The sequence below is a fragment of the Moschus berezovskii genome, chromosome 1 (genome assembly GCF_049115385.1).
Source record: "Moschus berezovskii isolate FMDL1 chromosome 1, NW_MosBer_1.0, whole genome shotgun sequence".
Classification (NCBI taxonomy): domain Eukaryota; kingdom Metazoa; phylum Chordata; class Mammalia; order Artiodactyla; family Moschidae; genus Moschus; species Moschus berezovskii.
The window spans coordinates 6,653,263-6,680,764 of NC_142460.1; the positions used below are offsets into that span (position 1 = coordinate 6,653,263).

The following is a 27,502-nucleotide window of genomic DNA, read 5'->3' on the forward strand; positions in this document are numbered from 1 at the left end:
GGGGACTGTAGGGCATGGGTCAAGTTGTCTGTAACAGATGTTTCAAGGTGGGTACTGGGTGGAGTTAGTGATCAGATACCTCTACACTGGTGGGCACAGTGCTAGGCGGGGACCCACAAGTGAATCTTCATGAACACACTGCTTGTTTTGATAAGTGAGCCACTTTAGTCTTTCTTTCAGGATTAGGCCTATCTTGGAGCAAGTATTAATAATTATTGTTGCAAGTTCTCAGTATTATTTAACACACAGACACTATGCCCAGTCCCCACATTGCTCAGCACTGGACAAGAAAATAGAGCTCGCCTGATAGCTCAGTAGGTAAAGAATCCACCTGCAATGCAGGGGACCCTGGTTCGATTCCTGGGTCGGGAAGATCCGCTGGAGGAGGGATAGGCTACCCACTCCAGTATTCTTGGGCTTCCCTGGTGGCTCAGCTGGTAAAGAATCCTCCTGCAATGCGGGAGACCTGGGCATGATCCCTGGGTTGGGAAGATCCCCTGGAGAAGGGAAAGTCTACCCACTCCAGTATTCTGGCCTGGAGAATTCCATAAACTTCTTAATCATGGAGTCGCGAAGAGTTGGATACGATTAAGCACCTTTCACTTCACTTTCACCTTTACTTTCCCTCCTATTTTGATGTGACCGCGATCATTATCATTAGCAGTTATTATAGCAACAGAAACAAAACTGAATTCATGGTTTTTAATGTACAGAGGACGGCGTGTCAAGAAGTCTGGGCTCTTTTCTCTTGCAAGTAGCAGAAACCCACTTCAGGAGAACAAAAACACAGTAGCACAAGACGTTCTGGCTCACATACATGAAATGCCCAGGCATCCATGTCTAGTTTTAAGGGCAGAGTGGGAATCAGGTGTTCAGACACAGTTCATTAAATCTTGCGCAGGCGTTCTGGTTGGTTCTTCCCTTGTCTGCGGCTGGCCCAGTAGCGGGCAGGAAGGGCTCGTGCCCTGGAGAAGCGGTCTCCCACCCAAGAGGGGCTTCTCTTCCCAGGAGGAGAAGGGATGGCGTCGGACATACATTTAAACCGTGGTGCCCCGTTCCATCACTTCCACTGTATTTATTTGACAGCTAGCTTTGCGGTTTACGTAAGAAAAGTAATCACACTTTACTCTGTATTGAAGAGCCTGTAGCTCGTATACTACCATTTGCTAACGTAAACCAACAGTTATGTTTTCTCAGGCTGCGGCTGATTATAGGTGTGGTTCCAGGGAAGGAGAGTCTGAGCCTCTCCTTGCCTCCATTACTCTTAGTTACTCTGCCACAGTTTGCGGTGTAAGGATTAAACTGCCTCTTTAATCCTGGCGTGCCACAGGCCGTGGGGCCACAGGGAGACATGACTGAGCGACTGAACAGCCACCAACAGCTCAGCTGAACTGTGTCAAGTGTTACTGGGCCTGACTTTTGTGCCGTCGTTAGATTTAACCTCAAGACAGTAATGTAGTAAAATAATTATCTGATTTTTTATTTCAGAAAAGAAACCATAGGACTTCCCATTGGTTCGGTGGTTGAGACTCAGCGCTCCCAATGCAGGGCGCATGGATCTGATCCCTGGTTGGGGAACCAAGACACTACACGCTGTGCAGTGCAGCGTAAAAAGAAAAAAAAAAAATCATAGAATTCCAAAGTGGAAAGTGACTTGGGGGCTTCTTAATGAGCAATTTGGGTAAACTCCAGGAGTTGGTGATGGACAGGGAGGCCTGACGTGCTGCAGTCCATGGGGTCACAAAGAGTCGGACATGACTGAGCGACTGAACTGAACTGAACTAATTAGCAAACTGTAGAGAAGGAAATGGCAACCCACTCCAGTGTTCTTGCCTGGAGAATCCCAGGGACGGGGGAGCCTGGTGGGCTGCCATCTATGGGGTCGCACAAGAGTCGGACACGACTGAAGCGACTTAGCAGCAGCAGTAGCAGCAGAGTATCAAAAGAGTCTCTGGATCATAACTATTTTTTGTTTCAGTCTTGAACAAACTAAGGATGCACCCTGGCCATAGAAAGCATGAAGCAGAATGAGGCTTCAAATGATGTGTTTTTTTCGGCTTGGAGTCTTGTGCATTCAGCATGCATGCAGGGTCTTCGTGCATATTTGAGTCTGGCGTGTGCCACGCACCGTGTTCCAGACACTGGCGCTCCAGCAGCAAACAGAATGAACAGGGCCTCTGCTGTCGTGGGGGTGACATGAAAGGTGATAGTCCAGAATAAATTAACAAAGGTATCTTTCAGTTCTTCTGGAAATGCAGAGTCATTCCAAATTGATATATATATATATATATATTTTTAATGGGGTGGGGCAGGGTTCACTCTAGATGTTACAGAACATGCCCCCGCGGAAGTGACGGTTGTGCAGAGAGAGGAAAGATAAAGTGGGGTGGGTGGGGACTTCCTGGGGGTCCAGTGGTTGCGTGTCCATCTGCCAGTGCAGGGGGCAGGGGTTCCATCCCTGGTCAGGGAGCTTAAGAGCCCACCTGCCTCAGGACAGCTAGGCCCGTGCACCACAGCTGCCGAAGCTGCGCACTGCAGCGAAGCGAGAAGTGTTGCTGTCTCAGTCACATCTGACCCTCTGTCGCCCCCTGGGCTGTCGCCCGCCAGCCTCCTCTGTCTGTGGATTTCTCCAGGCAAGAACACTGGAGTGGGTTGCCATGCCCTCCTCCAGGGGATCTTCCAGACCCAGGGATTGAAGCCAGGTCTCCTCCCTGGCAGGCAGTTGGCTCATGTGAGCCACCAGGGAAGCCCCCCACAACAGGGAGGAACCCCCAATTGCTGCAGCTGGAGAAAATCCGTGCACGGCAGCAAAGACCCAGCACAGCCAAAAATATAAGAGGGCGAGCATGCAGAGACCTAAGAAGGCGCTTCCCGGGGTTGGGGGGATGGCTAACACTTGAGGTGGGAGTGGGCTGAGACCGAGAAACCCCGAGACCAGCCCGCTGGGAGCCTACCGAGCAGTCAGGCGAGGCCCGGGAGGGCGCGGGGGAGGAGGGCCGTGGGGCTTGTGGTTGAGCTCACCTCGGGGCTTGGCCATCTGCCCGCTTACTGCGGGAAGCCATTCAAGCGTTTGGAGCAGTGACAGGATCTGACTGAGTTTTCAGAAAACATCAGTGTGGCTGCTGGGAGCAACATGGGCCGCAGCAACCGAGAACAGAAACCAGAGGTTCAAACAGAAGGCTCTCGTGGTGCCTCGGGCGCAGTGGACGCTGGTTTAGAGACACAGATGCTAGATCACGGTGGGCTGGTGAGAGGGCAGGGTCCCCGGAACCGGCTGATGGACTGGGACGCGGGAGTCACCGAAAGGCAGTCAAGGGCGACTTCGGGTTTTGGTTTAAACAGCTGCCCGGGATGGAGAAGACTGCAGCAAGAACACCTGCGGGGAGGGAGGTGGGGCCTGGGTGTGCACGGCCATGTTAAATCTTGAGATGGTCTGGGAAAGAGTCGGGAAGGGTCCCTGGGGTAGGGAGAAACCGAGAAAATGAGTCATGGACCCTGAGGAGAGTGTTTCCAGGAGGGAGGAGGCACGGTAGGAGGCTGCTGAGACATCGCATGAGGTAAGGACGCAGGCCCTCTGGACCCGGCTGGGGGTCACGGCGCACTGGGGTGCGGGGAGCAGAGCGCTGAGATGCGGAGGACCTGGAGGTGCGTGTCGATAACCTGCCGAGGCTTAATCGACAGCGGGACGGGAATGAAGTAGCAAACGCGTGCTCAGTGGTGTCCGGCTCTTTGAGACCCTATGGACTGCAGCCCATATGCTAACCCTCCTATAGAGTGGTGGTGGTGGTTTAGTCACTAAGTCATATCTGACCCTTTGTGACCCCATGGACTATAGTCCGCCAGGCTCCTCTGTCCAGGGGATTCTCCAGGCAAGGATACTGGAGTGGGTTGTCACTTCCTTCTCCAGGGGATCTTCCCAACCCAGGAATCAAACCCGGGTCTCCTGCACTGCAGGCAGATTCTTTACCGACTGAGCTACAAGAGAACCGCCCCCACCCCCGCAATGTCCCTCAGCGCTGTGCTGCCTTCCGCACTTGCCAATGTAATTCTCTGAGAGGCGCCTCTGTCCACGGGAGTCTCCAGGCAAGAATACTGGAGTGGATTGCCATTTCCTCCTCCAGGGATCATCCTGACCCAGGGATTAAACCTGCGTTCCCTGCACTGCAGCCAGATTCCGTACCACTTGAGCCATCAGGGAAGCCCTAATGAAATAGTACTAAGGATCAAAGAATATTGTTTATTTGACTTATTTTTCAGTTAGAGGTCTTTGAAGCATATTTGTATGGTGAGGAAACAGTGCAGCAGAGCAGTAGGAATCAATATCAAAAGGTAAAAAGTGAAAGTGAAGTCGCTCAGTCATGTCCGACTCTGCGACCCCATGGACTATAGCCTACCAACCTCCACCGTCCATGAGATTTTCCAGGCAAAAGTACTAGAGTGGGTTGCCATTTCCTTCTCCAGAGGATCTTCCCAACCCAGGGATCGAACCCAGATCTCCCACATTGTAGGCAGACGCTTTTACCGTCTAAGCCACCAAGGAAGTCCCGGAAGGTGAAAGGGTAGTTAGAAAGTGACGTCTTTGACAGCCATCCGTTCAGTCGCTCAGTCGTGTCTGACTCTTTGTGACCCCATGGACTGCAGCACGCCAGGCCTCCCGGTCTATCACCAACTCCCAGAGTTCACTCAAACTCATGTCCATTGAGTCGGTGATGCCATCCAACCATCTCGTCCTCTGTCGTCCCCTTCTCCTCCTGCCTTCAGTCTTTCCCAGCATCAGGTCTTGACAGCCATAGGGCCAGGATTAACATGGTAAATGGAATTACTGTTCTTTGATAAGAGCCAGGAACATGTCTATCAAACAGACAAGGCAGAGAATACAGATATCAGTGTTCTAGATTAATAACACGTGGGGCCAAACTGAGGGAGTTCCCATTTGTTTACATTCAGTTTCTGAGTGAAACGTGTAGTGAGGTTGCCCCTGGGAAGGAGCACACAGCCGTGGCTCTGGAGGGAGGAGGTGAGTTAGGCTGGAGAGTGAGGAAGCCAGCGTAGCGCTGAGATATATGGGGAGGTGTATCCAGTAGCATCAGGTGTTTTTTGAGGTTCATGGTCGTGAAATAGAGTGAGATCCATTTCTTAGTGGTTTGGTTTTCTCCAGAGCATTTTGCTGTGCAGAACTAGGCAATCACTGGGTTTAGCCAAGCTTTGCATGCCTCTGAGTGAGTGCTTCAGGAGGGAGAGAGGAGAAAAAGAATGAAGGATGCTCTCAAGGTTGCTGATGGACCACTGGTGTGGGTGGGGAGGGAGAGAGGTGAAGACCTGGGGGTTGATGGCTAGTTAAGGTGTGGAATTGCAGGGGCTGGAGGAAACTGTCAGAGCAGCATTCCAGGAGTAAGCAAGGAGGTGAAATAAGACAACGGCCATGAGAGGAGGCCAGAGATGGAGATTTGGGAAACTGGCACGACCATGTGTGTGACGGTGACAGTGGCTGGCTGAGCTGGAGCAAAAAAAAAGATCGCTGAAAAGACTTGAGGGGCTCAGAAGCCAAAGTGACAGAGGCATCACCCAAGGGGATGTTGAGGTTCCAAGAGTGATGATGGGAAGAGAAGCAGGGAGGAAGATGGTGAGCTGGTGCTGAACAAAGGTTCTCAGTTGCTGAAACCGAACACGTGAGAAGAGAAGAATATGTGACACATACTTACACGTGTAATAAGCGTGAAAGGTGTAGACTCGTGACTCATGTTCACGTGATGCTTTGGGGGCATAAATGGTGACCAATCCATCTTGAGTTTTTTTTGGCTGTTCGGCCTGCGAGATCTTAGCTCCCTGACGAGGGAGTGACCTCCGGCCCCAGCAGTGAAATCACAGCGTCCTAACCATTGGGCCAGCGGGCACATCCCCCATCCATCACGGTTAAAGCACAAATGCCTGTCTCAGCAGACGCTGCCACTGCCACCTCAGCAATGGTGTCCGCCTCTGCGCCCTCGGTGTACAGCGTGCAGGCCTTGTCCCTCCTGGCAGAGGTAAGTATGTGTCTGCCTCATCATCACCCCCTACCCCTGGGGGAATGAGGCTTCACAGGGGCGCATCCATTTTTAGAGGCTGGGGACTCGGGCTGCACCGTCCCGGCTGAGCCGGTAAGCCAGCCTGGGCCTCTGGCTGCCCCATGGGGTTGTCCTGCTAGGCTGTATGTGCCCCATATTGCCACTTCCTTTAGGAGAGTCCTGTTTTCCGATTCCTGTTCTCCTAGGTCCTGGCATCACTCCTGGACATGGTTTACCGAAGTGATGAGAAGGAGAAAGCGGTGCCCTTGATCTCACGTTTGCTCTACTATGTTTTTCCTTACCTACGCAATCACAGGTACAGCCGCCACCATCTCTGTAACCCCCCAAACCCGCCCACTCCTGCCTAGGTGTGGGGAGATGGCTAATGGGAAATGCATCCAACAGGGCTCCTCCTGCGGCCTCTGACCTTGACCCTTTGCCCTTCCCACCCCCTTGCAGTGCCTACAACGCCCCCAGCTTCCGGGCGAGCGCCCAGCTACTGAGTTCTCTGAGCGGTTATGCTTACACCAAACGAGCCTGGAAGAAAGAAGCCCTGGAGTTATTCTTGGATCCGGCCTTCTTCCAGATGGACACGTCTTGTGTGCAGTAAGAAACGCCATCCTGATTAAAAAAAATCAGGCCGGGAACTGTAAAGTGGCAAAGTGTGTGGGTTTCTATAATTAGTTCCCATTCCTGAAATGGCGAGCAGAGCTAGCTATTATCATCGCAAATCTTAGGACATCCCTCGCAGGTTAGCAGTGTATTTCCGGGGAAGGAATTGAAGTCTTTTGAAAACGACACACGTGCCCTTTTTTTTTTTTTAATAATCAAGAGAAGAATTGTTGTTATTCCTAAAGAGCATAACAAGGGGCTTTAGTGGTACTTGGCCTAATGCTGCTCTGTCTTGTAATCACAAGATGCTGGACCAGCACTGAGACATCAGGGCTCTGTGGGGACCCTCCGGGGTCCTTCCCCCCACTCTGGGCTTACACTCCATGAGTTCTTGCTGAGACGGGCAGCAGAGATGCGTAGAATCAGGATGAACTGACTGCACTTTCTACTCGGAGAGTTACCACTCGTAACTCTGCCCGTGGCTTGGCTGAACATGACTTTATTAACAGCAGGGGTCAAGGGTAGAGACTGGTCAGCTTCTTTGACCATGGCTTTCACCCTGGGTTGGTCAGATCCATTGGAGAAGGGATAGGCTACCCACTCCAGGATTCTTGGGCTTCCCTGGTGGCTCAGCTGGTAAAGAATCTGCCTGCAATGCCAGAGACCTGGGTTCAATCCCTGGGTTGGGAAGATCCCCTGGAGAAGGGAACGGCCACCCACTCCAGTATTCTCGCCTGGAGAATCCTATGGACTGTATCGTCCCTGGGGTCGCAAAGAGTCGGACACAACTGAGCGACTTTCACTTTCAACCTGTAGTCCTGTTGCGCTATGGGAGACTGATGAAAACGAGTGGTATTTGTGTTCAGGGCCCCAACTGCTCTTCCTCAACATAAGTGTATGGATATCATCTGTGCAAACACATTTAAGGGCAACCTTTGCAAAAGCCTTTTGATTCAGATGGTAAAGGATTCCGCCTGCAATGCAGGAGACCCGGGTTCAATTCCTGGGTTGGAAAGATCCCCTGGCGAAGGGAATGGCAACCCACTCCAGTTTTCTTGCCTGGAGAATCCCATGGACAGAGGAGCCTAATGGGCTGTGATCCATGGGGTCGCAAAATGTCAGACACACCTGAGAGACTTTTTTTCTTTTGCACAAGCCAAAGGACTGACACAAATGCTTTCTTTTCTGGTGGTCTGGGAATTATTCATTACTTCCTATGTTATTTATTCCCTATATTAAGGTTATAAATGAAGAGCTTCTGCTTAGTTTCTCCTTATTCATCCCTTTCACTAACTTTTCATAAAGCAGTTTTTAATCTTAAAGAAACATGTATTTTTCCGTGATATTTTTGATTGGGCTGTCACCCTTTGCATATTTAACTTTGCTTTTTTTTTTTAAATATCCAGTTGGAAGTCCATTATTGACCATCTTCTGACTCATGAGAAAACAATGTTCAAAGATCTAATGAGTAAGTTTTTCTGTGTTAATGTGTACATAAGTCATACTTTAAAGGACCGATGCCTTTCGGTCATAATCAGCTTTTACCACGTATTTCAGAATGTGATTCAACCATTTTATGGTGCAGTTTCAGCCGCAAACTATAATGTGGTGCCTAGGATTTGCCGGGACTCCATGAATGAACCTTTGTTCCAGTCAGTTGACAAGAATGCCTCTCACCACCAATCTTTGCATTTTTATAGTGAGAAATTACTTTTGAAAGCGATGATAAGGTGACCATAATTTGTTAGGAGTACTTTCCTATACCGCATGTTGTCTTCAAATACCTTGTCACTAAGTATCACTCAAGAAATAATACTTCTGTAAATTTTAAGTACTTGGATAATAGCCACATGCCCTTAATCGAGACCATATTCCACCAGGGAAGATAGGAATGAACACTTGTGTGAATTTCTCATCACTTACCTCTCATTGTAGGTTTCTCATTAAGTGAACCTTATTTGCTGTGTTTATTCCAGACATGCAGAGCAGTTCTTTGAAACTGTTCTCCAGTTTTGAGCAGAAAGCCATGCTGCTAAAGCGCCAGGCTTTTGCTGTCTTCAGTGGGGAACTTGATCAGTACCACCTTTACCTCCCTCTAATCCAAGGTAAGAAGGCCCACCCTCCCCCCCAAGCCCCCTCGCCACACAGACAGGCCCAGAGGGGCCCACAGCACACACTGGCAGAATGGGCCAGTGTTAGATGAACTTTCTGCCGGGGCGATCATAGAAGAACTTTGGTACATTGGGAACTTTGTTTTAAAAATCCATTACTATTATGCTGTTAGTCTGTTAGGTCAGTTTTTAAAGTCTGGCCATACTTCAGCACTGTTCCTGCTTGATCCCTCCTGCAGTTCCGATACTTGGAGGGTGCAGTCCTAACAGAAGCTAGCGAAGGAGCAAGACTCTGGAGTGGTGCCTTATTTCCTTAGCAGTTTTTTTTCTCTCCTTCACCCTCGCAGTATCCTTTATCTGCTTCAAAGATGAATGACTGGGGCTTCCCTTGTGGTCCAGTGGTGAAGACTTCACCTTCCAGTGCAGGGGGTGGGGGGTTCAGTCCCTGGTTGGGGAACTAAGACCCCACATCTCTCTAGGCCAAAAAACCAAAACACGAAGCAGAAGCAATACTGTTAACAAATTCAGTGCTCTGCAGTGCTCGGTCGCTCAGTCATGTCCGGCTCTTTGCGACCCCAGGGACTGTAGCTCACAGGCTTCTCTGTCCACAGGATTCTCCAGGCAAGAATACTGGAGTGGGTTGCCATGCCCTCCTCCAGGGAATCTTCCTGACCCAGGAATCAGTCCCACATCTCCAGCGTCTCCTGCATCACAGACAGGTTCTTTACCTACTGAGCCACCTAGGAAGCCCAACAGATTCAATAAAGACTTTAAAAACAGTCAACATCAAAAATCCTTTTTAAAAAGTGAATGTAGATATTACACACGACTTTGAAGGGTTTTGTCCCCCTCCTCATGAAATGTTAAGATGAACATTCTAATTCACACTCCTTCAAGATATGAAAGAATTCTCAAATAGAAATGTTTTTCTTAAGACTCATAGCCTAAATGGGATATAATGAAGTAAAAAAAAATCTTTAAAGATCATATTAAATATCATGAGTACTAGTGTAAAAACAGTTTTACAAATACTAGAATTGTGATGATGTCTGTCATTTTTGGGGAGGGTCAGGTTTTTTAAGGTATAATTTACATACACTAAAGATGACTTCCCCTAGTGGCTCAGATGGTAAAGAATCCACCTGCAGTACAGGAGACCCAGGTTCAATCCCTCAGTCCAGAAGATCCCCCGGAGAATGGAACAGCTACCCACTCCAGTATTCTTGCCTGGAGAATTCCATCAACAGAGGAGCCTCGTGGGCTACAGTCTATGGGTCGCTCAGAGTCAGAAACAACTGAGTGACTAACACTTTACATACAGTAAAAGTCACCCTTCTGGCTGTACAGGTCTGTGACTTTTGATAAACAGACATAGTCATGTAACCACCATTACAGTCAAGATACAGAACATTTCCATCACCCTTGAAAGTTCGCTCATGCCCCTCAAGTCATCTCCTCCCCTGACCCCATCAACCGCTAAATCTGCATTCTGTTAATGTAGAGTGTCTTATAAATGTGATTGTGATTAGACAGTATAGAGCCTTTCAGTCTGGCTTCTTTTGTGTTTGAGAGTCATTCATGCTATTGTACTTATCCAGAGTTATTCCGTTTTATTTCTGTTTATTTATAGTGTTCCATTCTGTGAATTGTTTACCAGTTCACCAATGGTAGAGCATTCAGGTTGTTTCCACGTAGAATTATGCAATAGATCTCTTAACGCTGCCCTCCTAAAATTTTTTCGTATAAATATCTGTCAGTTCATGAAGTATATGCTTTTCCTAAATATTAGTACTACTAGTTCTCAGCCCACGTCTCTACTTGATGAACCATTTGAAAGGTCTTAATGATTTTAGGCCAAAACATTAACAGCTTTCCCAGGTATTAATTATGATAGTGTTTTACATTGGCAATAATAAAAAATACCATTTTATACTTCAGCTGACATAACTTCCACAATGTCAAGCGCATCATGGAGATGTTCATGCCGTAACATCCTGAATGCCTGCGATGCGTGAAAGCGAATATTCAGATAGGACAGGTCCTTACTCGAAGCAATAACGGGCTGATTCTATCACAGGGTGGCCAGGAATGCCGTGAAGATGGTGGCAGCCCCCCAAAGCCTTCAGCTCAGAGCAGAGTCAGAGCTGAATTTCATGGCATCCTCACAGGGTTTGGGAGGGAGGAAGAGCGACAGGAACCACGTTTCCTGTGGTTCACGGGCAGCCTCTGGGATGGTGCTTTCCATACCTGGCCACGGGGCCGGGGCCTGAAAGGGCAGCGGCAAGCCCCCTGTCCCAGAAGGAGCGTGGTGGCCAGTGCACCAGGCGGTCCACCTTCTCTCCCATCAGACACTCTCGGAAAACTGGGGCTGAGCCCCAGAGGGCTGAAGAGACACTGTTCGGTGTGTAGAACAGGAAGAGAACAGACAATGGCCTTCCTTAACCAGAGGCGTGGAGGGTCTGACCACGGCAGGATGTAAACATTCAATTTCTGAGAGATCATGAAAGGGGGAGAGAAGTAGGGGGCCACAGAATAGTATATACATTCTACATGGTACTCTTGTATATGGCATATATGTATATGGGGGCTTCCCTGAGGCTCAGAGGGTAAAGCGTCTGCCTGTAATGTAGGAGACCTGGGTTCCATCCCAGGGGTCGGGAAGATTCCACTGGAGAAGGAAATGGCAACCCACTCCGGTACTCTTGCCTGGGAAATCCCTGGTAGGCTACAGTCCGTGGGGTCGCTAAGGGTCGGATACGACTGAATGACTTCACTTTCACTTTCTTATATGTATATGAAGGTCACCTTAATGGTGACTTTAAGTAGGAAATGGTTTGGGAGCCCTTAGAGAAAGAGAAATTTCTCCAAATAAATACCCTCCACTTTGGATAACTCAAGGGCTATTTTTTTTTTAATACTACCTGTTTGAAAAAATAGAGTGAACTCCCCAGCGGTGCTGGAGTGGTGGGTTTCAGAGTGTTCTCTGACAGTCTTGGGTCACTGAGTGGCCTCTGGAGCCATAAGTTCAAGGGAGTAGATGATCCAGAAGGTTCTAAATAGTTGCACACCATGGTGAAGAGTCGAGGCCTGATCAGAGGAGGCAGGAATGGGGAAGGCCTGACGTTTCTCCTCTAGGGTAACCTCTGGGGTCCTTTCCCCCCGACTGACCCCCATCAAGCCACCCTGGTTGAGATTGATCGTTGTGCATGGAGTGCAGAGCTAAACAACGCCGTGTATCTTGGCTCCTTATGACATAAATTTTACATTGATCTCAGAAGAATCTATAAATGAGCTCAAAGCAAGTATTATTATTGTTTTTAATGGGAAGGATGATCAAATGCTGCTTGTCTAGAATTAAAGGAAGACAGTCATCACCCCCTACAAAGGCCCCTGATGAAGGGATCAGAAAGACCCCAAGGCAACATTCCGTGCCCTTTAACTGATGAGGGCAGCTCCTTCCAGGTCTACTGAAGTCCCTCCCATCTTTTAAGTCTTCCTTGTTGTCCTGTGTTAGCTCCATTTTTACATTAGGATATCGATGCCCAGAGGGATTAGCACCTCCGGAAAGTTGCATTGCCACTACCTGGCAAAACCTGGACTGAAGTCTGAGCTCTCTGGCTCCCAACAGCCTAAGAAAGGCATATTAGAGATTCTAAAGTCGATCATCTTGACTGAAGAATAATCTCATGAGTTTAGTTTTGAAGTATTGATACGAAATATGCCCTATGTGTGCAAACCACTTTTTTTTAATGTTTTTTCTTAAAATAGATTAAGACTCACAAGAAGTTGCACCAATAGTGCCTCGTGTTCCTGGGCACCATTTGTCCAGCTTTCCCTGTGGTAACATCTCACATAAGCATAGTCCCTCATCAAGACCAAAAATTGACATGGAAATATTACCGCAACTCGACTAGAGACTTGTTCAGATCGCTCCAGTTTCTACAATGCTCCAGTTTCTTGTATATGTTTGTGTGTGTGTCCAGTTCTGTGAATGAACCTCCTCTCCAGATTCTTGTGGACAGCACCACAGCCAGGACAGAGAACTCTTCCCTCACCACTAAGCAGCGCCCTCAAGCCACTCAGTCCAGTTCAGTTCAGTCGCTCAGTCGTGTCCAGCTCTTTGCGACCCCATGAACTGCAGCATGCCAGGCCTCCCTGTCTCTCACCAACTCCCGGGGTTTACCCAAACTCCTGTCCATTGAGTCAGTGATGCCATCCAACCGTCTCATCCTTTGTGGTCCCCTTCTTCTCCTGCCTTCAATCTTTCCCAGCATCAAGCCACTCACTTCTTTAAAGAGTCACACCCTCTACTCATCCCTAACCCTTGGAAACTGCTCACCTGTTCTCCATCACTTTCATTTGTCACTTTGAGAATATTGTATAAATGGAATCATGCAGCATGTCACCTTTTGAGAATAGCTTTTTCGTTTAGTATAGTCCCTTTGAGATCCATCCAGTGGCAAGTAGGTTCATGGATGTATCAAGAGTTTGTTCTTTTTTAATACTCCATTTTATGGATGTTTCACAGTTCATTTATCCATTTAACTGGAGGAATTTGTCTTGTTCCAGTTTGGGGTTATTAGAAATAAAGCCTCTATAATAAGCATGCATGTACCATTTTTGTATGGTTGTAAATTGTCATTTCTCTACACAAGGGTTTGATTATAGGGTCCTGTGGTAAATGTGTGTTTAACTCTCTAGTTCAGTTCAGTCGTGTCCAACTCTTTGCCACTCCATGGACTGAAGCACGCCAGGCTTCCCTGTCCCTCACCAACTCCTGGAACTTACTCAAACTCATGTCCATCAAGTTGGTGATGCCAGCCAGCCATCTCATCCTCTGTCGTCCCCTCTCCTCCCGCCTTCAATCTTTCCCAGCATCAGGGTCTTTTCCAATGAGTCAGTTCTTCACATCAGGTGGCTAAAGTATTGGAGTTTCAGCTTCAGCATCAGTCCTTCCAATGAATATTCAGGACTGATTTCCTTTAGCATGGACTTGTTGAATCTCCTTGCAGTCCCAGAGTCTTCTCCTACACCACAGTTCAAAAGCATCGATTCTTTGGTGCTCAGCTTTCTTTATGGTCCAACTCTCACGTCCAAACATGACTACTGGAAAAACCATAGCTTTGACTAGACAGACCTTTGTCATCTAACTCTCTAAGAAACTCTTAAGAAACTATGAAACTGCCAAACTGTTTTTCAGAGTGGATGTACCATTTTGCATCCTCATTTAAACAGTAATTCAAGTGTCATTATCCTTTTTGATGCCTGTAGATATAACCCTTGTTTCATTCCTGATATTGGTAATTTACCTTCTCTTTTTTGGGGTCAGTATTTCTAGAAGTTTATCAGTTTTATTGTTCTTTTCAAATTACCAAACTTTAGTTTGATTTTTTGTGTGTATTATTTTTGTTTTGTTTGCAATTTCATTTATTTCTGCTCTCTATCATGCCCTTCTTTGTCCTTGTTTTGGGTTTAGTCTGTTCTTTTTCTAGTCTCGTAAGGTGGTGGTGGTGGTGGTGGTTTAGTCGCTAAGTTGTGTCCAGCTTTTTCGAGCCCATGGACTGTAGCCTGCCAGACTCCTCTATCCATGGGATTCTCCAGGCAAGAATACTGGAGTGGGTTGCCATTTCCTTCTCAAGTCTCGTAAGATAGAGGCTTGAATTATAGAATTGAGTGCTTTCTTCTTTTGTGTCAGCATTTAGTGCTATACATTTCCCTCTCATTACTTTATATTCCACAAAATCTGATAATCTTTTAATTTTCATTCATTGCTTTATATCTTTTATTTGCTTTGATGTTTCCTCTTCAACCCATATCTTATTTATTAATAGAAGTTTGTTAATTTCCAAGTGTTTCCAGTTGTTCTTCTGTAATTAATTTCCAGTTTGGGTCCATTATGGTCTGAGTGGGCTTCCCTGATGGCGCAGATGTAAAGAATCCACCTGCAATGTGGGAGACCTGGGTTTGATCCCTGGATTGGGAAGATCCCCTGGAGGAGGGCATGGCAACCCTGGAGAATCTTGCCTGGAGAATCCTCATGGACAGTATTCTTGCCTGGAGAATCCTCATATACAGAGGAGTCTGGCGGGCTACAGTCCGTGGGGTCATGAAGAGTCAAACACGACTGAGTGACTAAGCACACACACGTGGTCAGAGAACATTTTTTGTAGAACTTAAATTTGTTGAAGTTAGATTTTATCATGGGTCATTAAGCAGTCTTGGTGATTGTTCACAAGCAGTTAATGAGATGAATTCTGCTGTGTTGAGCGGAGTGTTCTGCAGGTGTTGTTTAGATCCTGCAGGCTGATGGTATTGCTCGGTTCTTCTATATCCTTCCGTTCCGTCCGTTCCGTCGCTCAGTCGTGTCCGACTCTTTGCGACCCCGTGGACATGTAGCCTACCAGGCTTCTCCGTCCATGGGATTCTCCAGGCAAGAATACTGGAGTGGGTTACCGTTTCCTTCTCCAGGGGATCTTCCCGACCCAGGGATCGAACCCAGGTCTCCCGCATTGGAGGCAGACGCTTTAACCTCTGAGCCACCTTGACTGTTTTTTCCCCTAGGGCTTCTATCTGTCATGGGGTAGAGATGTTGAACCTCAGCTGCAGTTGTCAGAAGTTATTCTTCTTTGAGTTCTGGTAGTTCTTTCTTCTTGTAATTTAGACCTCTGTTGTTCGGTGCACAGGCATTTAGGAATGCTGTATCTTCCTGCTGAATTGACCTTTCACTCGGCAGCGTGCCTCTGTGACCCTGGTGCTGTGCTCTGCTCTGAAGTCCCTTCCATGTTAATAGTGCCACTCCAGCTTTCTCAAAATGTTTGCACAGTGTGTCTTTTCCCATCCTTTTACCTTTAACCTACTGATGTAATTATATTTGAAGTGAGTTTTGTGTAAGATAGCATACAAGTAGGTCATTTTTTTAATCCATTCAACCAATCTCTCTCTTTTAACTGGTGGATTTAGACAGTTTACCTTTAATGTAATTACTGTCATGTCAGGATATAGTATGCCTTTTTATTTATTTTCTGTTTGTTCCTTGTTTTTCATTCCTTTGTTTGCCTTTTTCTATTTTCCTGAGGTTACTTGAACATTTTTTCAGCATTCCATTTTGATTTATTTAAAGTGGGTTTGGGGATGTGTCTCTTTTTAAAGTTTTTTGCAGTGGTCACTGTATGGATTGAAGTGAACATAGAATGTATATACTTGTATCAACATTTTACATCATTTGGGATGTTCTTCACCTTTTCGAACTGGAACCATAAGAGATAGAGATAAACTTTTTGCTTTTACTGTCCAACATAGGTTAAATACTCAGGAAGAAAGAATATTATTTATATTATATGATTTTAAGAGAAGTTTATTACTAACGTACTCCAGTGAATCTTAACCAGCATGACCACAGTTCAGCTTTTTGCCGTGGCAATTTGTCATATCCCTCAGAAACCTTAAATTATGAGAAGAATCACTTTCTACAATCAGTTATTTCAGTGGAGAACTTGGGAAGACTTAGGGACTAGAGAGTTTCACTCAACTTTTTTTTCCTGCAGGAATTGAAGTTTTTGTCATAATCATCAAATCTAAACTTAACTGAATAATTCTTTTATTCACTCACTCCACTTGTCACTCCTCACCCCCAAAATACAGTGAAATCTGCCAACCAACCTATGTGATCTTATAGTTCCAATCCTTACCGAGGGCTGTCTTTGGTTTCAATGTCTCATGGTTCATATTCTTAGAAGAACATTTACAGGACTTCCCTGGCAGTCCAGCGGTTAGGACTCCATGCTTCTACTGCAGGGGACACAGGTTTGACCCCTGGTCAGGGAACTAAGATCCCGCAAGCCAGACAGCAGGGCCAAAAATTAAAGATTAAAAAAACCCACCAGCATCATTTACACGCGCATTGATGATGCAGTGGATTTCTGGCTTGAGCCAGAAGTTGATGCCCTCTTTCCTACTCAGCTGTAGCAGGGGAATGAGAGACCCTTGATTCACTTCTTTAGCAGAGGCCACGAACTGCTGTGCCTCACAAAGAAGAGAGCTGTGGGCAAACGAGGACAGCGATACCATTCTCCCAACGCCCGTCTCATGTACAGTTGTTGTCAAATGCCAGAGCAATTGCAGTTGTGTTTTTCCTCTTTGTCTAGTGAGACGCTCCAAACTCCTCATTTGTGTGACATCTCGAAAATCTTCTTTCCTTAGAACGCCTGACAGACAATCTCAGAGTGGGACAGACATCCTCAGTTGCTGCTCAGATGTTTCTTTTTTTCAGAGTTTTGCTGCTAAGAATATCTCCCCAACATTTGACTTCACTGTGGCCAATAATGGTCTCTGAATTGGTAAGTACGAATACTTTATTCTTGAAATAAAATTGGAGCTTTTTAAAATGCGTTTTTAGGAGTAATGTATCCTTTCATGTATATCTAATTTTATCTGTAAAATTTTCAATCAAGTTGGTAGTGCATGGTCAGCTCTCGGTTAAGTAGAGATATTTTATCCTTTAATCATAGTTGACCTCTCAACTGTAGTTATTTAATTTGATATTATTTGCTTTTTTTTTTTTTTTTTGGCCATGCCGTGTGGCTTTTGGGATCTTACTTCCCCAACCAAAGATTGAAGCCAGCAATGAAAGCATTGAGTCTTAACCACTGGACCTCCATAGAACTCCCTATTTGCTACTTTTTAACCTGGCCTTTTCCCACTTTTATTGATATATAAGTGTCATGCAGCAGTGTATAAGTTTAAAATGTACAACATAATGATCTGACTGAAATATGTCATGAAACCCTTATCACATTCAGTTAACATCCATCATCTCATACAGATCCAAAAGAAAAGAATTTTTTCCCTTGTGATGACAACTCAGGATTTACTGTCTTTACTTTCACCTGTGACTTACAGCAGCTTTAACTGTGGTTGGCACGTCCTACATTACATCCCTAGTAATAACATGTCTTATAAATCAACGTTTGTACCTTTTGACCACCTTCATTCAATTTTCCCTCCTCCCACCCCCTGCCTCTGATCTCTCCTGTGAGTTTGGTTTGGTTTTGATTTGTTTTGTTTCTTAGGTTCCTCTTATAAGAGAGATCATTCAGTTTTTGTCTTTCTCTTCTGACTTATTTTACATAGTGTAATGCCCTCAGAGTCCTTCCACATTACTGCGGATGTGCCAATGGCAAGATTCCTCCTTTTCATGGCTGAATAACATTCTACTGTGTGTATGCACATATCCATGTACACATATGCATGTATGTTTGTGTGTGTGTATATGAAACAGTTTCTTAATCCATTTATTTGTTGATAGACACTTAGGATGTTTCCATGTCTTGGCTATTGTATCAGGTTGACCAAAAAGTTCATTCAGATTCTTCCCATGTCACAGAAAAACCTCAACGAACTTTTTGGCCAACCTAGTAAATAATGCTGCCATGAATATGGGGGTGCACATATCTCTTGGGGAATATTTTCATTTCCTTTGAGCATCGTCCCAGAAGTGGGTTTACTGGATCACATGGTAGTTCTGTTTTTGATTTTTTGAGGAGCCATCGTACTGTTTTCCATAGCGACTGTACCAGTTTATAATCCCACCAACATGCACAGGGGCTCCCTTTCTCCACATCCTCACCAACATTTGTAATCTCGCCCGTTGGATAACAGCAGTTCTAACGGGTGTGAGGTGATGTCTCATCGTGGTTTCGATTTGCGTTTCCTTGATCGTTAGTGATGTTGAGCATCTTTTCTTGTGTCTGTTGGCCATTCCTATATCTTCTTTGGGTAAATGTCTATTCAAGTCCTCTGCCCATTTTTCAGTTGACTATTTGCTTTTTTGTTATTGAGTTATATGAGTTCTTTGTGTATTTTGAATATTATCCCTTACCGTATTTGGTTTGCAAATATTTTTTTCCCATTTCATAGGTTGTCTTTTCATATTTTTTATTGTTTCTTTTGTTGTTGTTTTTTTTTTTTTGCTAATTTTTATGGGCATATAAATTTTAAACATTAAGCTAGATTTAACCTCTCTCAAATAGTAACTTGAATTCACTTTTTTTTTTTTTAAGATTCAGGCATTCATACAGCTTGAAGAAGAGCTGAAAAAGGACAACGAATCATTGAGGTAAGTAGTGTATGAGTCTGTGCACATATGTGAAGGTTAATGGACATCACTGTCTTTTTTTTGCTTTGATTTTTTTGTTTTAGATCCAGACTGTGGATATCAATTTATGATGTAGGGTTAGCTAATCCTAAACACCATTTTCTTGAAGTAGTTGTGAAGGGACCAGCTATTCTGACCATTTCTCAAAAGGAAAAAACCTTCTTATGGACATTGCGTAGGCAAGACTACAGCAGATGTGAATGAATTTCTAACAAGAGTTCCATTGCCATTTTATAGAAACAGCAACAAAATCAACAGAATGAAAGTTGCAGCCTCTGATGGAAACGGGCCGTCGGTGGGGGAGATACCCCAGAGTGAGCTGGTCCTCTGTTTATCAGCTTGCAAATTCCTAGACACAGCACTTTCTTTTCCACCTGACAAGATGCCGTTATTTCAAATGTAAGTCAAAAGAGACCACGTGTCCTCTTCGAAGGAGCTGACTTTTCTTTCCTCGTCAGCACTTTCACTTGTTCTTGCCTATACAGCATGTGGGTTACCAGTGGCCGAGGAGCCTGCTCAGAATACCGGGTTTCAGATTACCCACAACATCTGTGGTTTGGTGAATTTGGCTCACAGCAGTGTTTACGGATGGGTTTCTGTTCGTGTATGTGTTTCAGTGGGTTTTGCTGTTGAGTGCTTATGAAACAGAGTCCCCCAGTGGTGATCTTCACTGCATTTGTGTATTTTTTTTTTTTTTTGGTCTCTTTGTTTTTAATTAACTAAATGGAACACACTCTCCCCAGTTTACTCTGCCCTTGTTTGCTCACATTTCCTGTGGCCTTAACTCAGCCGCTCATATGTTTCATTTCATGCCTGGTCTCAGATGCCACTTCTCTCTATCCTGTCCCCTTAAAGAGAGGAATCGTGTAGAGATGTTTGTGGTTAGAAACACAGAATGAAAGAAACCAGTCTGAAACGGCTACGTACCGTGTGTTTTCAACTACGTGATGATCCATAAAGGACGAAACTGTAAAGGCAGTAAACAGACGAGTGTGTCCCAGGAGTGGAGAGGGCGGCAGGGCACAGGCTTCTCAGGGCAGTGAGATGACTGCGTGTGGTTGCGTGCCTACCACACTGTGGACACATGTCGTTGCACACTTGTCCAAGCCAATGGAAGACGCAGGTCCAAGAGTGAACCCTGAGCTTAACATTGGACTTGGGGTGATGATGGTGAGTCAGTGTGATGGTGAGATGACTGCGTGTGGTTGCGTGCCCACCACACTGTGGACACATGTCGTTGCACACTTGTCCAAGCCGATGGGAGACGCAGGTCCAAGAGTGAACCCTGAGCTTTACATTGGACTTGGGGTGATGATGGTGAGTCAGTGTCAGCTCATCGATGGTAACAGATGTACCCTTCCGGTGGGAGTGTTGACAGGGAGTCTCAGCCCAGCAGAGAGCAGGCAGGGGGCAAATGGGAAACCTCCATACTGGCTGCTCAATTTTGGATGAACCTAAAACTGCTCTAAAAAAGAAAGTTTGTTTTTTTCTTTTTCTTTAAGTGAGTTCCAATGTACATGAATATGCATAGCAGCACTAATCATAATAGGCAAAAAGAAGAGAGAACCTAAATGTCCATCAGTTGACAAGCGGATAAATAACATATGGTGTGTCCCGACAGTGCGGTAGTCTCCAACACAAAGAGATAAAAGTGCAGGCACGCAGTGCAGCACGGGCAAGCCTTGACCATAGTAGGTCAAGTGAGAGAAGCTGGGCACAAACAACCATGAAGCACATTGGTTGGAATGTAATCATGTACAACCATGATTCCAATTTGTATGAAGTGTCCAGAATAAAAAAGACCTGTACAGACAGAAAGTGGTTTAGTGGTGGCCTCGATTGAGGAGTGGATTGAGGGGTGAGAGCTAAAGGGAGCAGGGATTCTATTTGGGGTTATGAAAATTTCCTCAAGTTGATCATGATGGATGGTGACAGACGTACAATTCTGTGAATATACCAAAAGCTATGGAATGGTGCAATCTATTTTTTATTTATTTGTATTTTGGACTGTCCTGGGTCTTAGTTGCAGCGCGCGAAGTGTTTAGTTGCAGCGTGTGAACTCTTAAGTTGTGGCATGTGGGATCTAGTTCCCCAACCAGGGATTGAACCCGCATTTCCTACACTGGGAGCGTGGAGTCTTAGCCACTGAACCACCAAGGAAGTCCTGAATAGTACACTTTAAATGAGTGAGCTGTGTGCTGCGTGAATTGCATCTCAGGGAAGCTATTTGCAAACCTCTGGGTGGGCTCTGAGCCCATGTGCCTGACCTTGGATTCTCTTCCTCCAGTTACAGGTGGGCATTTGTTCCAGAAGTGGACACAGAAAGCCCTTCCTTCTCCTCAGATTTAGAGGAGGATCACCAAGAATGCAAGCCCCACACTGTCAGGATTCTTGAACTTCTAAAATTAAAATATGGGGTAATTGTTTTCCTTTTTACAAAATTTGTATTTGTGGTGGAGGAGGACGGGCTCAGGGGGTGAGTGAGGTACTTCATATGCCATTTGATTTTAATGACTTTGAACGGTATTCAGAATGCCTCTTAAGTGTTCAGACTTGGAGAGGGTTATACATTTCATCTTTGTCTTAGCATTTGTATGTCAGTTTCTCATCCCAGATGCTAAGAGGCAAAGCCTCCTGGGTGGACACAGTCCTACAGAACAGCAGTCCCCAACCTCTTTAGGAGGCGGTTTGGTGGAAGGCACTCTTTCCACAGACTAGGGAGCTGGGATGGGTTGGGGGCATGATTTCAGGGTGGTTTCATTACCTTTATTGTGCACTTTATTTCTTTTATCGTTACATTGTGATAATGAAATAATGATCCAACTCACCATAATGCAGCATCACTGGGAGCCCTGAGCTTGTTTTCCTGCAACCTGATGGTCCCAGCTGGGAGTCATGGGAGACAGGGACACCCGAAGTGTGTTGCTAATGTCCAGTCTACTCTGTAATCTCATCTTGTTCCAATCACTCACTCCTGCTTTGCAGCCCAATTCCTGAATAGACCACAGGTTGAGGACCCCTGCTGTAGAAGGAGACATGCCCACAGAGTCCCTCCGTGACTCAGAGGAAGGGCCTCCAGGAGGGGTGGCATGGGCCCCAGCGGGATGGCTCACAGCGAAATCTGGTGGAAGACGGCAGTGGGGACATGGGATTCGAGTTGACATGGCTGCCGTCATCTCAGACAGGGAGTTTTCCTACAGGACTCGTGTCTTAGTTTTCACTGCCGGCATGGGCCTCTCTGACCCTTATCATGTCGTCGTTGGTTTTTTGCAGGAAATCGGCAGCTCAGATGAGATCGCCATGAAGAGCGAGTTCCCTCTGCTGCGCCAGCGTTCTCTTTCCAGCGTTAGGCAACTGATGCCCTTCTTCGGGACTCTAAACTGTGCTTTTAAAACCCAGAGTCGACTGCCTGCCGACACCCAAGGTCCTCCTCCACTCGTGGAGTTCCCTGTCGCAGACAACCCAAGGGTCTTGAAACAACTGGAAGAATGTGTTGAACGTGACTTTTTGGAGCATCTAGAATGTTAACTTTGGACCGGAAAATTTGTGTAAGCCATTTACTGAGACCTTGAGAAAAGCCAGGATATAGTGAAAACGGAAAAGGCACCAGGATAGTGGTTCTAAACAAGTCTATCTCAATTTCAAAAGTAAATTTCAAGTCTTTTTTTTTTTTGTGGCCAACAAAACACACCTCCCTGAAATGCCTTGTAATATATTTAGGTCTGATTTTATGTTTCTTCCTCAATGTATGTAAAGAAGTGAAATTAATATATCGTCTAACAGTGGCACAAAATTTGTAATATAAAGTAAACCATGAAGAGATTGAAAAGTTGGGTTTTTTTTTTTGTTGCAGATATATGGGTCTGTGTCAGTACATCTCTCTAAACATTTTTAACTTGTTGAATATTATTTTTAACCTTTCATACATGTGTCCCTTGAAGTATTTATTTTGGTACCACATTTTAAAATGAAAATATATTATTTTCTGAAAATACTAATAGCCCATTACCTTTGACTATTCAGCAGAGGTGTGAGTGTGAAGACAATCTCAGTGTATTTTAACTCTTGCTGCATTAAAATCATGTGTTCGCACCTTCTGCTGGATATGAAATACACTGTTTTCAACCCTCCAACAGCTGTCACCTCAGTTATACACTGCAATGTGCCTGACCAGCACTTTCCACTTAACATAAATCAATCATCCTGGTCATGGAGGCTTTAATGCCTGAAACTGCTGTCGGGGAAATTCTCTCTGGATTCTTCCTTATTACTCTGTCCTCTCTGGGAACTCTGTACCTCTGTAGACATCGCTGTTCGTGAAAATAATTCCTAGGTTCCTCGGCACAGACTCCTTGGGGCTGGCAGCATGCCATCTCACTCTTTTCAAGCCTCTTTGTCTTCCACCAGCTTCCCTATTTAGAGTCCACTTGGCGCCCGTCCTGCACGGCGAGTGCCCTCGCTCTCTGCCTGTGCTCCGTGCTTGCCTCCCAGACCTGCCTGTCTCATGTTCCCTTCTCAGCCACCAGGGCATTCCATGACATCACTTTCCAGGTCAGACGATGCTGACTGCTCTGATGTGGGCTCTCAGATACATCCTTTCTACAGACAAGGGTGTTTGGGGACTTGACAAATATTACTGGTTTCGTTTCTTGTAACATCCTACCATGTCTGAGTTTGTAAGCTGGGCAGAAGCAATTTGTGTCACTAGCCCCAAGATAGGATGTGGGGAACACAGAACCACTTGGTTCCCTACATAATGGCTAAAAGAGTCGAAAAGCACCATCACATATGGGTATTCATACAAATATGTGTTAAAAATTACATGCAGGGACTCCCCTGTTGGTCCAGCAGTTAAGACTCAGTGTTCCCAATGCAAGAGTCCCAGTTTGGATTCCCGGTGGAGGAACGAAGATCTCGCATGCCATATGGTATGGCACCCCCCAAAATTGACAACAAATCTAATAGCTTATTTATATCACCAGTCACTATTATGCTATAAAAGATAGTTCTTGCATCTGTATTTGGATTTACAAATTTTGTTTTTTCCTTTTTTTTTCTCTCCAGTGTCTAAAACAACTCAATACCATATGTAATTCAATCCTTTTTTATTAAGTAGAAATCTTAAAGGAATTTAATAATACATCTCTGTTTAGCATAGAACAGTGAAAAAGAAGTCTTGTAAATGTGATGCTGAAGCTCCAGTACTTTGGCTACCTGATGTGAAGAGCAACTCATTGGAAAAGACCCTGATATTGGGAAAGATTGAAGGCAGGAGAAAGGGACAACAGAGGATGAGATGGTTGGATGGCATCACCTACTCGATGGACATGAGTTTGAGGACTCAGTTTTACCCACATGCTAGACCAGGCATATTCTTTGTGCGTCAGTTTTTTCAACTGCAAAGTGGAATTATCAATGGTCATCACCCCTCAGAGTTGTAGGAACTAATCCTCTCTGTGTTCCCTCAGTGATCTATATTTTTTTTTTCACTTTTTTTTGGATCTTTTGTGTCTTTTTTTTTTTTTACTTTTTATTTTATGTTGGAGCATACTATTAACAATGTTGTGTTAATTTCAGGTGTACAGCGAAGTGATTCAGTTATACATATATCTATTCTTTTTCCAATTGTTTTCCCATTTGTTACATAATACTGAGCAGAGTTCCACATGCTACACAGCAGATCCCTGTTGATTATCCATTTTAAATATTCCAGGGTGTACATGTCAACCTCAAATTCCCTTAACTATACCTCCCCCCAACCTTCACCCTTACCCCTACCTGTAACCATAAGTTTGTTCTATGAGTCTGTTTCTGTTTTACAAGTTCCTTTGTATCATTTTTTTTCATACCACATATAAGCGATATCATATGATGTCTTTATCTGACTTCGTTACCACTGGGGTGCTTTCCAGGGGCTGGGCATGGTGCTGTGTCACGTGGGTTGTTTCCTAAGCCATGGATGAGGTAAGCAGTGTTACCCAATCCTACAAAGTCAACAGAGTCCCTGTTCATCTTGGTCTAGAGCACCACGTCCTCAAGCCCAGGGCCGAGAAGAGTTCAACAGGAAAACCCCAGGAGGGCTGCTGCTGCTGGTGAGGTGTGGAAGACCACTTCTGAGGGCACCCCACCCAGTGGGCTTCCTGCCAAACCTGGCCACCCTGGGGGGGGGTCCACGGCACACCGGGGGGCTCCTAACTCTCAAGGTGTGGTGAGGAGTGTCTTAATGGAGAACAAGCCTTGTTTCCCAGTATGTGTGTATGCCCAGCAAAATTAGAAGGAGCTGAATGGGTCCAGACAGTTGATGAAGCCTGTAATTAAAAGCTTTGAACAACAACCTGGGAGACCAGACAGAATCTGGTCTTTGGAATAAAATGCTGATGTAAGACAATGTCTTCTACTAGGTATTATTTGCAGTTTAATTGTTGTTCAGTCACTAAGTCATGTCCAACTCTTTGCGACCCATAGGCTGTAGCACAGCAGGCTTCCCTGTCCTTCACTGTCTCCTGGAGTTTGCTCAAATTCATGTCCATTGAGCAGGTGATGCCATCCAACCATCTCATCCTCTGTCGTCCCCCGTCCTCCTCCTGCCCTCAGTCTTTCCCAGCACCAAGTTCTTTTCCAACGAGTCAGCTCTTTGAATCAGGTGACCAAAGTATTGGAGCTTCAGCATCAGTCCTTGCAATGAACACTCAGTATTGCTTTCCTTTAGGATTGACTAGTTTGATCTCCTTGCTGTCCAAGGAACTCTCCAAGAGTTTTCTCTAGCATCACAATTCAAAAGCATCAATTCTTTGGTGCTTAGCTTTTCTTTATGGTCCAACTCTCACATCTGTACATGACTACTGGAAAAACCATAGCTTCGACTACATGAACCCACAAACGTGGAAAAGTAACACCATCAAAGGAGAGACTGGTCACGTGGACCTGGACCAGCAAAGGAGTCCATTCTACACCGAGGGGCTACTGGACGTTGCGACGATCACTACACTGGTATCTTGGCGATCGGGGGCTCCTCTCTAGTTGCACTGTGCGGACTTCTCACTGCAGGGGCTTCTCGTTGCAGAGCACGGGCTCTAGGCACATGGGCTTCAGTATTTGCAGCACACAGGCTCAGGAGTCGTGGTGCACGGATTTAGTTGCTCCACAGCATGTGGAATCTTCTTAGACCAGGGATTGAACCCGGGACCCCTGCACTGGCAGGCAGACTCCTATCCACTGAACCACAGGGAAGTCTGTATTATAAGTTACTTTTGATGCCAGTGCTTCCTCTACCGCTGTTAGAGAAACACTAGCTTGCAGAGCAATGAGTTCACAGAGATGATGGCTCTTAAATGGAAACAAGGAAGAAGCCCGCAAGGCTGAAGCTTGTCTGGTTACTTTTCACCCTAAACTGGTAGCTCTTTCCAAGTGGTACTCTAAATCAGTATGCCTACCTTCAAGCCAAGGGGGAAATGGACTTTAAAATCAGGTCTAGGAAGAGACTCCCTCAAAGAATTTAAGATAGAATTACCCTGTGATCCAGCAATTCCTATAAAAACTGAGAGCAGCGTCACGAACAGACACTTGTACACCCACATCCGTGGCAGCATTATCCACAATAGCCGAGAGGTGGAAATAACCTATATGTCCATCAGGGGATGAATGGATAAACATGGTATAGACATACAGAGGAAGATTATTCAGCCTTAAAAGGGAATGAAATTCAGACGAGCTACACCATGGGTGAACCTTGAGCACACGATGCTAAGCGAAATGAACCAGTCACAAGAGGACAAATAGGATTCCACTTGCATGAGCTATCTGAAACAGTCAAATTCATAGATAAAGGAAACAGAATGGTGGTTGCCATGGGCTGGAGGAGAAAGGACTGAGGAGTTAGTGTTCAATGGGTACAAAATTTCAGTTAGGACTGAGAAAGTTCTGGAGATGGATGCTGTTGACAGTTGCCCAACAATGTGAATGTAATTAATGTTGCTGAATCGTCCACCCAAGGGCTAAAATGATAAATTTTATGCTTTGTATATAATACCACAATAAAAATATAAAACAAAAATACTGTGAATTTAAAGTGAGGGGAGGGGAGATAGCCCAGACCCCACCTTATCTGGTGAGTAAGCATTTCGTGCCAGCCCAAGTTTCCCCGGAACCCAAAGTCAACCAGAAGCAGATGGGAATGGAATAATAAGGACAAACTTGCCCTTCAATGTTTCAGCTTTAGAAAAAGAGGTTGCTTCACATTTTACCCGAAATTGAAACTGTAATAATGACTGTTGGGACTTCTCTGCTGGTCCAGTAGTTAAGACTGCCTTCTAATGCAGGGCGTGGAGGTTCAGTCCCTGAGCTGATATCCCACATGCCTGGTGGCCAAAAAAAGCCAAAAATATAGAACAGAAGCAATATTGTAACAAACTCAATAATGAGTTGAAAAATGGCCCACATTTTTTTAAAAATTGTGTTTTAAAGTAATGACTCTTGATGCCTGATGGGGTTTCTAGCCTCCTGAAGGCCTTAGCTCTCTCTCCTGTCTCCTCCAACCACTCAGGATTTCTCATCTGCTGCATTTCTTACATATGTTGTTTCAT

The 27,502-nt window shown here is 45.5% G+C and overlaps 1 protein-coding gene across 6 annotated transcripts in view; it reads left to right on the forward strand.

Annotated features, from left to right (window-relative positions):
• Positions 1-26,139, forward strand: part of DOP1B (DOP1 leucine zipper like protein B) — a 127,415-nt gene extending 101,276 nt beyond the window's left edge. Inside the window, exons 28-37 of one of the 6 annotated variants that reach the window (XM_055416160.2) lie at positions 5,938-6,023; positions 6,251-6,360; positions 6,504-6,650; positions 8,063-8,124; positions 8,633-8,761; positions 16,967-17,103; positions 18,826-18,881; positions 19,158-19,319; positions 21,208-21,337; positions 22,194-26,139. In XM_055416160.2, the coding sequence (XP_055272135.2) occupies positions 5,938-6,023; positions 6,251-6,360; positions 6,504-6,650; positions 8,063-8,124; positions 8,633-8,761; positions 16,967-17,103; positions 18,826-18,881; positions 19,158-19,319; positions 21,208-21,337; positions 22,194-22,448 (1,274 nt within the window). In that variant the 3' untranslated portion in view covers positions 22,449-26,139. Of the gene's footprint in view, positions 1-5,937; positions 6,024-6,250; positions 6,361-6,503; positions 6,651-8,062; positions 8,125-8,632; positions 8,762-16,966; positions 17,104-18,825; positions 18,882-19,157; positions 19,320-21,207; positions 21,338-22,193 lie in introns of those variants that run through there. The other 5 variants (XM_055416145.2, XM_055416169.2, XM_055416149.2 and 2 more) reach the window with 5 other exon arrangements.
• Positions 26,140-27,502: the final 1,363 nt, after the last annotated feature.